Below are 12,935 nucleotides of genomic sequence, written 5' to 3'. Positions count from 1 at the left end.
GCCAAGCTGTGTGTTCAAAGAGTCAATAGAGTCCATCCTTGAGGGTTATGTGCCACAAGTCACCTAGTCAGCGAACGTGATTTATAACAGATGTGCAGGGTAACCACTCGGCATTGACAAACGCTGGAGACCTGCCTGCATTAACGGCCAGTCATATATGCACAACCTGAGCACTCCTCTCCAGTGTTATTTGATTTCTTGTGTCTACAAGTTGTGTTCCACACGGTAGTTCATATGATCATGCCATTCCAAATGCTGTTGAGGCATGAAATGAAACTGAGGGGGCAGAAAAAGTGGAAAAATTCACTGAAACTGCTATCAAAGTTAGTCAAAAATATTAAAAGCAGCTTGACAAACAGCAGCATGCTGCACGCTTGATGGCAGCTTCAAGACTTGATGTCCGCAGAGATCTGGTTCAAAGTAAAAAGGCAGATCTCTGAGCTTGCATTAAGGCTCCATTTACTTGGAGGACATGCACTTAAACAGTGCAATGAAAATGCCATTCCTCTCAAAAACTGCAAGCAGCTACACGAATAGGGATACACCAAAGAAGTTTTATTATCATTTTTTACAGAGCGATTCCAAACATAAATCCAATGAGTCACTAATGCTGTCATCTTCATCTTTATGATACACTGGAACAACATGCCTAACAGCACCAGACAAGTTCCACGGTCCATACGTGCACTCCCCATCCCCCAACCCTTCCCTATTTCCAATCTTACTTCAGAAATTAATCAGTGACAAAGAAACCTTCTAAAGGAACGTAGGTTCATTTACAGCTTGTATTTCTAACAGGACAGATTCACAAAACTTAAGTACAGGACACTTAGGTCTTAACATACACAATATTTCAAAAGTCAGCCACAGGGAGAAAAATAACTCAAATAACAATACAGAACCTGTAAAGAGTTCCCAAAATATGACTCTAATAAGAAGTAATTTGAGGACGTATCGCTGAACTTGCAGTTACAAATAAGAAAAATAGAGGAACCAGCGAAATAGTGTGTACTGTTTTTCAGCACGTCAAATGTTGCATAAAAAAGAACTTTTCAATAAGGGCTTCAGGAGCGTAATGTGAATTGACCACAAGTTTCACGGTCACAATGATTGCCATGCAGGAGGTGTTCGATATTAAAGTGCCCCACCTATTGTGCACACATTCTTGCCTGTGTACCTGAAAGGAGATTCACTCACTTCAGTAGTGAAATATGCTCCAGAATGCAACACAAAGCTGCTGATAATCAATATCATTGCTATATTAAGAGATGCTACCCAGAAGTTCCTGGCATTCTTTTGTAATTAAATGTCATGCACTCTAATAGCAATGAACCTCATCTTTGAAAATGAAAGTCTGCAGTGAAAATCTGAAAACAAGTACAGCTCAAAAACTCAGATATTTTTTGTCAATCTCTTCTGTATTAACTCGCACCACCTCTGGATAGCATTATCAAATTTCTGAAGTTAACTGATCATCACAAATTTGTCACACAGTGGAGTATAACTTCATTATTTACATATTTCCAAAGTTCCTCGAGGTACAAATTTGGCGAAAGCATTTTACTAATTGTCACTGCTACATTCAAACATTACTGAAATTTAGCAAGTTTTCTATGCAAAGCACTGTCATTTACTCATTGCTCTAAAAGTATTGCAGGAAGTTGCATTGTAAAACACTGAAAACATGTTTGCTGTATGACATATCACAATGCAAATAGGTAAAAAACGAATACACATTATAAAGGCAGCCACAAGTACATTTTCAAGCAAGCCTTCAACCAAGTGAAAAAAAAAATCTGCTTGATATTTCACATAGTTTAAGGATTACAGTGCTGAGCCGACTTTTAGTAAAAATTGATGTGAAGCTGTGTTCAAGGTAATGACTAGTGGCAGCCTCATTGCCAAGCCACTGTGTAGGTTCCACTAAGCCCTATTAAAATGAAAAATCACATTGAGTACGCTTGTTCGAAATTAGCAGCACAAGCTATCGAAGAGATCTTGGCAAAGCTGCAGGGCTGGTGATCATCAGATTTTATTATCAGCAGCCTTTAAATAGCACCTAAGCAGACAATTGCACCTGGTGATTAGTAGATACAATGTAAATTTCAACATGTTGCCTCCAAAATTTTTCACCACACTGCAGGCAGCTGCCCTGGTTCTGAACGCTTTGCATCATGCATCACTTTTGGCGAGTATTGCTTTTTTTTATTATTTCCCTTCAAGAAAGTCTATTTTTGCATGCTTAATTTCTAACATGGCATTTTGCATAGAGGCTGCTTTATTGATACACTGTCCGAAACTAGACTTTTTCATGCAGTTCAAAATTCTGTTGCAAATTGGCCTTTAACACTGAGCTACAATTCCAGGAACTTCATGCTAGCATCTCTGCATCAGCTCACTGCAGATAAGTGTAGCTATCGTATAACCGGGAATGGTCATGCACCGGTTAAGACGTACACCTAGACTGGTGCATTACGCACATGGCAAATACGGCAAACACAACAAGTGTGCACGTCATCAATCACGGGTTTACTACGCACGAGGAGAAACAAAACGTACACATGCAACTAGGAGACAGAAAAGGTACACAGTCGGAACGTCTTCATCTTTTTCCAAATCTTTCATCTGCCATCCACTCTCTTCAATCACTCTGTGCACATAAAAATATATGTAAATATATATATATGTATATATATAGATTGCAGGACAAGCAAGGACACGGGCCCCAAACGCTAAGGCATGTGGTGCCAGAGTTGAGTTTATTACATTGCAGCCATTTCTTTTCCATGGGGTGACAACGCCTAAATGAATGCCAGGGAATATTTCAAACTCGCTGTTTTACAGCTTTAGACGCTTTACTCCAGAAGCAGACAGGCAGATGTGTTGTTCTCCGGATGCATAGCTGCTATTCGCCGTTGCTGTTCAGGACATACAACAACAGCCACTTGTGCACCGAGAGCTGCACCTCTGCCACTTACAACTGTTGCTGCAAACATTCGACGGGGTTTGGATGCTTTCTCTAAGCCATTTTTGTTTTAATACACTGTTCACTTTGTAGACCAAGAATAGGGACTGCAAGCAGGGCCGTCCACATTGGGAAGAGATTTTAAGAGGGAAAAAATTGGGGAAAGCCAAAGTTCACCCCGAACAATTATTACCCAGCCGCTTTTAGGACAGCGGCTTCTTTTCCTCGGAAATGGGGCTCGTTGCAGGTGTTGCTGAGACAGAAGTATTGCTTGCATGGCTGTTGAGTGCGTCTTCAAAGCTGTTGACACTGCTGCTTCGTGACGACACCTTGGACTGGAAATGGACAGCAGGTTGTTCGAGGCAGGGGAAAATATAGAAGGGGAAGAGTAAAGGGGGGGAGAGCAAGGGAAGGTGTAAAGCAAGTTTAGGAAAAGACCAGTCCTCTTGGGTATTTTTATTGCATCATTTTTAAAGATAAATTTCATGACCAGCTCCAGCTAGAAAAGTCTGGACCATCGGTCTGAATGTTCCAAGTTATTCAGAGACCGTTTCACAAATTTCTCCACATTTTACGCTATTTCGCAATTAATGGTGGCTCTGGAATTGATACAAGGCATACAAAAGGCAACTATTGGCTAAAGTGAAAAGTGCTCCACAGTACCTAAAGTCAGAGTTCCCTACAAGAATTACTAGAAGACCGGCGCTACAATTATTCAGCTACCATGGGAATGATGAGTAGTGCATGGATTTGTCCAAGTTTCCTACTTGTGTTTTCAGACATTCTCGTGGGGTTACCATGCTCGATTGTTCCAAATTTTCAAGAATTTAAATTTTGCTAAATGCACAAAGGCCATATGTTTCTGAACACATCCCTAATCATTCCTAAATGTAGCACTTACAATGCAAAGTTGCAAATGTTCAATTTGCAATGCCACAAAGCCATTTGGCCAGCAAGACAGAGTTGAGATGGATCAATGCACTACACATCATTCCCATGCTGGCTGAAGTACCATACTGAGCAAGTCTCTTGGACGCTAACACCCGAGTTCCTCTAGTTATTTTTGCAGAAGACCGCCCCAAGTGTCACTTTTCACAGAGAACAACGCCTTCATAAGCAAGAAAATGGTGCAAAGTACGGCAATTTCACTGAGTGTTTTTACAGAAAAAGCTGCCTATCTGTTCATGCCTTTTGAGGGGATGGCTCACTTTTTCCACCGTGCCCAGTAGAACATGACCTTCAAGATTGCCAGCACAGATACATAAAGACACCTCTTCATTGCAGGCAATCTTAATTGCGGAAGGACTGAGTGGCACCTCCAGTGACAATTTTCTCAAGTGATCCCTTGGCATAAAACAGAACACTGCAATGTGTCTAGAAGGTTAATCTAACAATTAGATTGATTCAGTACTTAAGACGCAAGAAGCAGGCAGCCATGCATGCTAGCACTTGACTGTAGCACAAGACAGCATTACGGGGCATATATTAAAGTCTCCCAATTTGTAAAACACATTGCCTGTATACATATGCTTAATATCTGGCCATACTGCCTTTGTACAGAGGTTGGGTTAATCCTAATATATGAAAAGGAAGCAAATATACCCATTACATATTAAGTGTTTAAACCATGTTCATGATGCCGAACAGCTATGTTCTAAATCTAAGGGCAGCATTAGCAAAAAGCCAAGGTGTTCCTACTTGCGTTCGAGATATTAAAAAAAATGGGATGTTTCATCGCATACATGGTTTATGTTTTGAAGACATATGCCATTCATGCTAAGGTGGGAAAAGCAAAACTTCAGTTGACGATACCGTAGTTGGTAAGCATGTCTATGCATAAATTATGAATTGTTTCAGGCTTCTCATGACGAAAAACATGAGTAACTGATGCATAAGCTGTGTCCATTTCATATGGTGCATGAAGTATAGGAACCACGGCATAATTTTACTGAGTTACCTTTATGGATATAGCTGCATTATGGAGATAGCTGCATCTTATCAACATTTATTGCCAGTTTGGAGCAGCTTCCACTAAAGCCCATATGTGAAGACAGTATCAATATCATATCCTACATTATGGTCCTTGTCTCTAATGCACCTGCTAGTTTTTAGGCCTTGTTAGTAGCACCTTTAAAAGCAGTATTTCAAAGTGCATAACCACAGCCAACAGTATAGTGGTGGATCAGAGTGGCAATTATCTGTCGAGCACTGTCTTTCAGCTTAGTTGAGAGAACTTATAGTAACAAATGCACAATCTAAGGAAGCTACAGAGACTACTTAACTAAATGATGTTGCAAAAGCAAGGTTATGCAATGCCCTTTAGCAAGAACACTCATCTAGAGATGCAGCTAGATTTGCATCCAAGAACTGCTAGAGAAAAAAGCAATGATGTCCATGCCACCAATCTGGCAGTGGAACAAAAAGAATGATTGCTACTGCATATTTATTTTGTGAAGTAATGAGCCCCCTTTGAACATGTTTTTGGCTTGGAAGAGATTTGCTAAAATTAATGTTCATTCAATTCCATTTAGGACAAACTAAAGCGATGTCAGAATTCTGTTCTCAGATTTAGCAAACTGAACTTCACTGTATATATGCGATGCTAAATACAGGTCGCCGAGCTATTCAGCTTTGACGACCTGCATCTTCGAGGGAGTCCACTTAAAGGGATACTGAACAAATCTTTTGCTGCCGAGATTTATAGCGCAAATGAAAGACTGGGTGCTGAAAGTGGTTGACACAAGCATGTTTCCAGGCAGAAACTAACGGAAAATAACGAATTCAATGCACCTTTCACAAAATACCGCATCTAGCAGCCGTGCCGTGAACTAGAGGAAATGATGCGGCGTTTCTGTGACGTTATGTGTACAGGTTGCTGGCATGCCAGCCACTGCCCGCACCTATCATCCTGCATAGACGGCAGCGAACTCAACTACACAGTTGCTCGTGGCCGCATACTTGTTTCCGCAAGGGGAGGTTGTGCCCAAGTCTTGAAAGTCACCGTCTGTGTTGTGTGCTGCTTCTTGTGTGAAGCACCAGGCAGGAGAATGCCTCGGCGCTGCTGCGCATGTGGGGAAAGTATGATCGGGCGAGACAAGCTGTGTCAGACGGTAGAGCCGAGGCTATAGATTAGCGCTGCGTGCCCATTCGCAGCCAACATTGGTACCGTCAAAGTGCTCGGAACACTTCGATGACAGCGACTATCAGACGAGCCCTACTTTGCTGCATAGCTGCAGCATGTCAGCGAAAGGGCACTGTGGCATCGTAGCAGCAGGGTCTTTCATCTAGTCAGATAGATAGTGATCTGAAGAAGGAAAAAGATGCTTGATTCTGCAACCCCAAGGGAGCACGTTCATCTGGTGATGAATCTTCCGCGTAACGCTATGGGAGAGCTTTATACAGCATCAGCAGTGGATGCACCACAGGGCTGGCGCAAGCAGAAGGTGGACTGGAGCGGACAACTAACGGATGCCACAGGCGTTCTATGCGTATGCTCGCTATTGTGCAATAGCCGACTGCCTGTATCGGTGTGTGAATATTGTTGACACAATGTGCAAACGGCCACCCTGTTTTTGTACGGTGTTCAGAAAGTTAAGCGCAAACAATTTTGAAACAACTTCAACACCTTGTTACAACGATGCCTGCTGTAGCTGCAAGCAACGCACACATGACGTCACAGCGGTCAGCGCGCAGCCCCACACATACCAGCGTTCAGCCGCCGGGTGCTCACAATCCTCCAAAAATACAGCCATTTGTTGAAAACCATGTGAAATAAGCGCTGCATATCAGAATAGTAGCGTCTTCCGAGGCGAACTTCGATGCTTCCCTCATTTCCTCAGATTTTTGTTCAGTATCCCTTCAATGCAGCCAGTGATTTGGCTGCATAGCTTCCCAGAGACATAAGTGAACATTACTGTTCGAATTATCCAAATTTAGCAAAACACAAGCACTAAGCACTAAAATGTCAGTCCATTTCATTGAAAATCTCGAGACTATACTTAATAGACTACCTGCGAGAAATGTTGCAATCCAAGCAAGCAACAAAACAAAACCTCAAGAACTGATAAAAGCAGCTGTAATGTCTGTGGTGTCCAAAGTATATGGCTGACTGAAGAAGATCCATGTGCAGCTTATACTCCTACATGAGGCAAAAGGAGTTCATTAAGTGTGCATTAGTACCTTGATGTTAGCATTTAATGGGCCAGCACCAGAGTGCCCTATAGCAATCATTGTATCAAACGCTGCAACTAAAACTGGATGACATGCACAGACGAGATGGACACCCAAACACAAAACAAGAAGCAAAAGACAGGTCATGGCTTTATTAAAAAACAAGGTTAGAAAAAAAAGTAGACAAGAAGACAAGCAGCACCAAGCACAAGAGAAAAAAAATCACCGAAGTGGCTCGGTAAATGCACAGGCCTTCACAGTACTGCCATGCAGAAAAGTTGCAACAACCACGTCCCTCTCAATGCCTGCATGTTTGTAGGAACTCGGGAGGACTAAATGCAGCCACACAAATTTACAAGCTGCTTCAAGCAGAGAAAAAAAAGGGGGAGAGAAGTAAAAAATTTAGCAACGAGACAGCCAGCAAGGGCAAAGGAGGCTTCTATATATAACCTATCGAATGGCCGGACATCTAGACTTCAAGAAGGGGTTGCTGGTGCCCGAGGTTCCTATGAAAACAAGCTATGCTTTGGCTCAAGAGATCGACTCCTGCAACAAAAGAAAGCATACAAGTGACATTGTGGCATTACACCTAGCGTAACGAAAGGGGCAAGGCAAAAAATAACAGAGCCAGCAAAATGTTTCTTAAAAAAGAAAAGTAACACAATGCGGAATCTGTCAGCGCAGATGCAGTGCAGATGCAACATTCAGTATCTCTCTCGTTACGTACCTTCACGTTGGTGTAGACCGAACCAACTTTCTCCTCAACTGACTTGAAAGTGGTGGAGTTCCTGCAATAGAAATAGAACAGAACAGATCATGGTCTCCGCCACCAAACATTTGCCATATAATCTATGCACCCTCTTCTTATAATGCCAAACTGCCCTTCCTCATCATCAGCCTATTTTAAGCCTGCTGGGGGATGAAAGTGACCGAGAGATCGTCACTCACCCCCCCACAGTTCTCACATAAACCAAATCCACCTTGTGCCTCTAAAACGGCTAATCTAAGCACTCTTATTCCTTCATTGATAATTTGTTCCAGAGTTGACTGGCAGTGCCAAATTGATCCCTTGGGGTAGGAACTAATGGTACAGTTGATCAGTCACTTTTGCATGCCCTGGCCGCACACTTTACATTCACCAGCTCAAAATAGAGCATTCGGAACACATTTGCCCAGCTCGGTTGAGCACCTTATTCCAAGTCTGAGCGCTTGGAGGCGCCCTCACCTATAAGCTCAAAGCACGAGATAGATTATTAATAGAGTTCCGGTTACGCAACTACTGCCAATGCTCTGGGAAGAGCTGAACATTTGGCTTGGGCAGCATTTTTCTGGCTCCAATCTTGAGAGGGCTCCACATAGCAGCAAATCAAGTTGTAGCATGGTAGGCACCAATCTAAATGTACCATATGCTTCATTAGGATACTAAGCCAGCTCCAATGTGTCTGATGAGGCTGGCCCTATCAATGCTATAGCCCTTATATCCTCTATGAACACCTTGATTGCTGCTCTTTCTTGACTTTCTAACGCTGCCAGAGTGCTCCAAAACAATCAGTTAAATGTGAGAAAGAGTATACAAACCGGCAGACAGAGTGGTGCTACAAAACTTAGTCAACTAAGGTTTACTAAACGAAAAGCATTCATGCTAGTTGCATTCAATGCCTTTGTCCCATACTGCAGAGTAGCATTTCTGAGCTCGAATGACTCAAATTCTGGTCCCTTTCGGTCCCAAATGCTAACCCCTTTCGGCGCTTTTCACATATGCGAGGGGTCAAGGCAACGCTCCATTCAGATAGGTGGTCACTGACCACTCATGGATGTGAAAAGCACCGAAAGGCATTAGCATCGGAAAAAGGCATCGCTACAATGCGAAAGCCCTGGTGCGATTCACTTTTATTTAAGACATTTTATGGCATTGCAGTGTTCCTTTTTGAAATTACTTAAGTAGCTTGTAACTCTGCTGAAACATCAACATAAATCTATGTGTTTTTCATAAAGAGGCCTGCAGAAAGCAGTTGCCTCCACAGCAGCCATTTTAAGTGCTACTGTTTGACATCATGCATGCAGAGTTTACTTTTGTTAGAAGAAATGATATAATCAAGAAAGAGAAAGGTGCAATTTTAAGCTTGGCCTGTCACTCACTATGAAGTGCTGATCATTTGTCAGCAACAAAACAGTTCTTTCCAAAGTTATATGTAAAATTTCATGAGCAAATTTTTCTGCGCAACATGTTTGACCCGCAAGAGATGGCAGACCTTGTACTGACAGCAGAAATAAAGAGTGAGTGTGCCTGTTGGCACCAGCATCCCTGCCACACTTTCCCTCACTTTTTTTTTTCACAGGACCACCAGCTTCAGCCATGGTATGAATGTAAATCCAGGACTCTGCATACGCTGACCAATGCAAACCCGCTTGGTTTTTCACACCTATGTACCAGCCATGCCTGGCGAGGAATGAGTGTAAGCACATAAAAAATTATCACCAGTGCATGCTAACTCCTTACTAGGCACCTTGGCAGGTGTTGCCTTGTACAGAGCTTATTGACAGTGCTTCGAAAAGCTTATTAAAGCCATTAAACACATCCATTTTCCTTTTGTTGTAAAATTAGACTGAAATGAAAAAGATGAAAGTGCTAAAAGAAGAAAGATTAAGTCTGGTGTTTTATGTGCCAAAACCACTATCTGATTATGAGGCACACCATAGTGAGGGACACCACATTAATTTTGACTACCTGGGGATCTTTAACGTGCACCTAACGCACAGGACCACAGGCGTTTTTGCATTTCGCCCCCACCGAAATGTGGCTGTGGCGGCTGCGATTTGATCCTGCGACCTTATGCTTAGCAGTTACACCACAGCCGCTAAGCAGATACAGAGGGTGAAGAAAGTGCTCCCTAACACAACATAAATTTGAGCCAGTGAAGGTGAAAGCTGGTCTCCACCATGCCACAGCTGCATAGCTGCTGTGGCGCACAGACAGTCACGTCCTTTGAGAAGTCTATTGCTAACATGACGTCAAGAGTGTGGTGACGTAAGTGCCAGGACCCATACCCGATTGGTGCAGATGTCTGAACCTGCACACGCTCCTACACACCCGAGATTGTCTCACAGACATGTAAAAGCACATAGAAGGGTGCCTGTATGCAATGGCAAGCCTACGTGGAGTTTGGGTGGGCAGCCACTTTGTTCAGGTGTGCAGGATAATTAGTGTACGTGTGTAAGAACTAGATGCAAGAAAGCCTACTTACAGAATTTTACATATTTTCTATAGTCTGCCTAACAGTGCCCCAGTGTATTCATAGAGAGGAGAAACGAGTTAGCTGTTTCATTTAGTGATTACAGTACTGTGTCAAAGGAAACCTCAAGAGACGGAAGAATTGCATTTCAATTAACTGGTGTTTCGTTAACTTGGAAGATGTGCTTGCACACTATATGTTACACACCTCCTTAACGTGGTTGTCAGATATGTTAAGCAATCAAGTGAATGTAGCAGCTAGTTTTTTATAAAAGCAGAGAAAATGACAAGGTGCTCTAGCACAAAATTCACAAAATTTATTCTCGAATCACCACACGTTATGCATTAAAACTTTGCCAATTATCGCTTCAAGTTCCTGCCACTGCTTTTTAAGGATGGCTTTCTCTGTGAAAGACAGGTTCTGCAAAAAAATTTCACATCCTTGTCCCTCCTGAAAAACAAATCTTTTACACTGCCAATTCTGCCAAGAACACCTTCTGTTGTTCTGCTCACACAGAAAATTTTTTTCTGACTATGGAAAGTCCTGTCATCATACCCAAATACAAAACCAACGAACTTAGAGGTGGTCGTCCAGTTTGCAAGTCCCAGTTAGCGATATTATATTGTATTTGTGTCAGTCAGTTTCACCAGTGGATGTAGAAACAGACAAAAAGTTTTTTTTTTAAAATAGGATATAGCGAATTACTTCATCTCCCCCAGCTTCTTGGAGACACTGGCACCGAGGCTTCCAAGAGCTGTGGTAGTCTTCTCTCCGGCTGTCTTGATAGTAGCGCTGGTCTTCTGATAACTGAATGTGATTCAGGGGGAGGGAAGAAAGAAAAGGGTGCCAATCAGACATTTGTGAGGTGCTAAAATCGGCTACAAATTATGTATGCTAAACGCATGCTGTGTTATTAGCAGGGTTTCAATTCGAAATGATCTTTTGCTACATGCAGGATGTTAAAAAAAAGAACTTTTCATAGCATGCCATTTACGAAAACAGAGGTCAAAGATGAGTTATACCTGTAAGGAGTGTCAGCATTAAATTTGACCTCATGTAAGTACATGTATTATGATCACAAAATAAGAGATACCCATGTGAGAGTTTCTACATTTAGTAAAATTTACATAATGCAAGCACGTGGACACCAGAGAAGTACTGCACGCGTGGTTTAAAACTATGGCCTTCTCCTTATGCTTGCCTAGCATGTGACACCCTGGTGTCCTAGCAGAAAGTTCAACACTGGGCCAAAGTAAAATTTTTCTTACAATATACACACACGAAAACAACAAATGCCCATTAGGTAAATGCTTCACTGTCTAAGGTGAGCTAGGGCGCATTTCATAGAAAAATTTACTTGCAAAATAACTGATGTAAACTTGAAAGAACCAAACTTTTTAAATTTTGCTGGCATGCATATGCAAACTTTTTTTTTTCTTTCATTTATGTTAAGTTGTAATTAGCTAGTTCTAACTGAGCAACAGCACCATTCCAAGGAGGTCATAGCCTAGGCTTGTGCGAATATAATTTCTTTTTGATTCGAAGCAATAGTAATAATGTTGAATAATTTCGAAGCAAATAGTTCGAATGGTTATGGGGTTTGCATAAAACAGTGACATTATGGCCAGAAGTTGACAAATATGAGAACAGAGTTTTCATCTCAAGAACCCTTTACTTTCAATGCACTGTTACTCAGATATTTCCATGCAAAAATGCAAGTTCAACATATTTTACAATGCCAGCAGTACAGAAACCTTGTTTTGCTCAGTGCTGTTGTTTAGCCTACTTCAAATTTTGTGATAGTTGAGGCCATGGGAGTGTTGCGCATTTGCTCATCATACGTCATCACGATGCTGCAAAGTGCGACCTCGAATGCGGGACGCCTACAGTTTAGGCTGTGTAGCACAAATTCGGCTTGGTACTTTGTTTACATGCAAGCTTAGCCTGTTCCGTCTAGTAAGCGCAAGAACGAAATTGGTAGGCAGGCTAACTGTAGTTGTCGGCTAGTCGCCTGCAAGTGAATTCTACGAGTTGTGTTAATGGCAATGCGACTTGTTCACTCAAACCCAAGCAGGCAATTGTATAAGCTTTCCAATTTATATTCCGAATATGTACTTCAAAAATTTCGAATATGTGCTGAAATTTGAATCAAAATGAACAACGAATTGTATAGTATGCGACCAAAAACATGAAGCTTGAATATTTGCACAAGCCCGGCATGGCCCTTTTAACTCAGATTTGTAAGTCTTGTCTTCATAGAAGCACATCAATTTTTCTCCTGTTTAAGAAAAATTTGGCTTACACAAAGAAACTTCAGATAATTTTGACCACTTGTTTCAGTGCAAGAGAATCGCAGAATGATGCTGTTGGTGACAAACCAGGGGGGAAAAAAAGCAAGCGCTATATAGTGTATCTACAGAGGTGCACACTGTTTTGGAAAATGTTCCGATTCTGAGCAATTTAGCGTCTAAATTACAGTAGTACATTTATTATGGTATTCCCAGCTGGCATGACTAGATTTATGACAGCAGCAGCATACTCGAACTAACTTTTACACAAAATAAGGA

At 41.9% G+C, this 12,935-nt stretch overlaps 1 protein-coding gene across 7 annotated transcripts in view; it reads right to left on the bottom strand.

Annotated features, from left to right (window-relative positions):
* Window positions 1–534: 534 nt before the first annotated feature.
* Window positions 535–12,935, bottom strand: part of LOC135898778 (tumor protein D52) — a 41,873-nt gene continuing 29,472 nt past the window's right edge. For 5 of the 7 annotated variants that reach the window (XM_065427935.1, XM_065427929.1, XM_065427932.2 and 2 more), the window contains 3 exons: window positions 11,074–11,175; window positions 7,863–7,923; window positions 535–3,300 (listed from right to left, as the gene is read on the bottom strand). In XM_065427935.1, coding sequence (XP_065284007.1) covers window positions 3,169–3,300; window positions 7,863–7,923; window positions 11,074–11,175 — 295 coding nt within the window. In that variant the 3' untranslated portion in view covers window positions 535–3,168. Of the gene's footprint in view, window positions 3,301–7,272; window positions 7,682–7,862; window positions 7,924–11,073; window positions 11,176–12,935 lie in introns of those variants that run through there. The other 2 variants (XM_065427930.1, XM_065427934.1) reach the window with 2 other exon arrangements.

The sequence above is a fragment of the Dermacentor albipictus genome, chromosome 3, assembly GCF_038994185.2.
Source record: "Dermacentor albipictus isolate Rhodes 1998 colony chromosome 3, USDA_Dalb.pri_finalv2, whole genome shotgun sequence".
Lineage (NCBI taxonomy): Eukaryota > Metazoa > Arthropoda > Arachnida > Ixodida > Ixodidae > Dermacentor > Dermacentor albipictus.
Note: the sequence above shows the minus strand (reverse complement) of the source record. Positions and strands in the feature narration are given on the sequence as shown.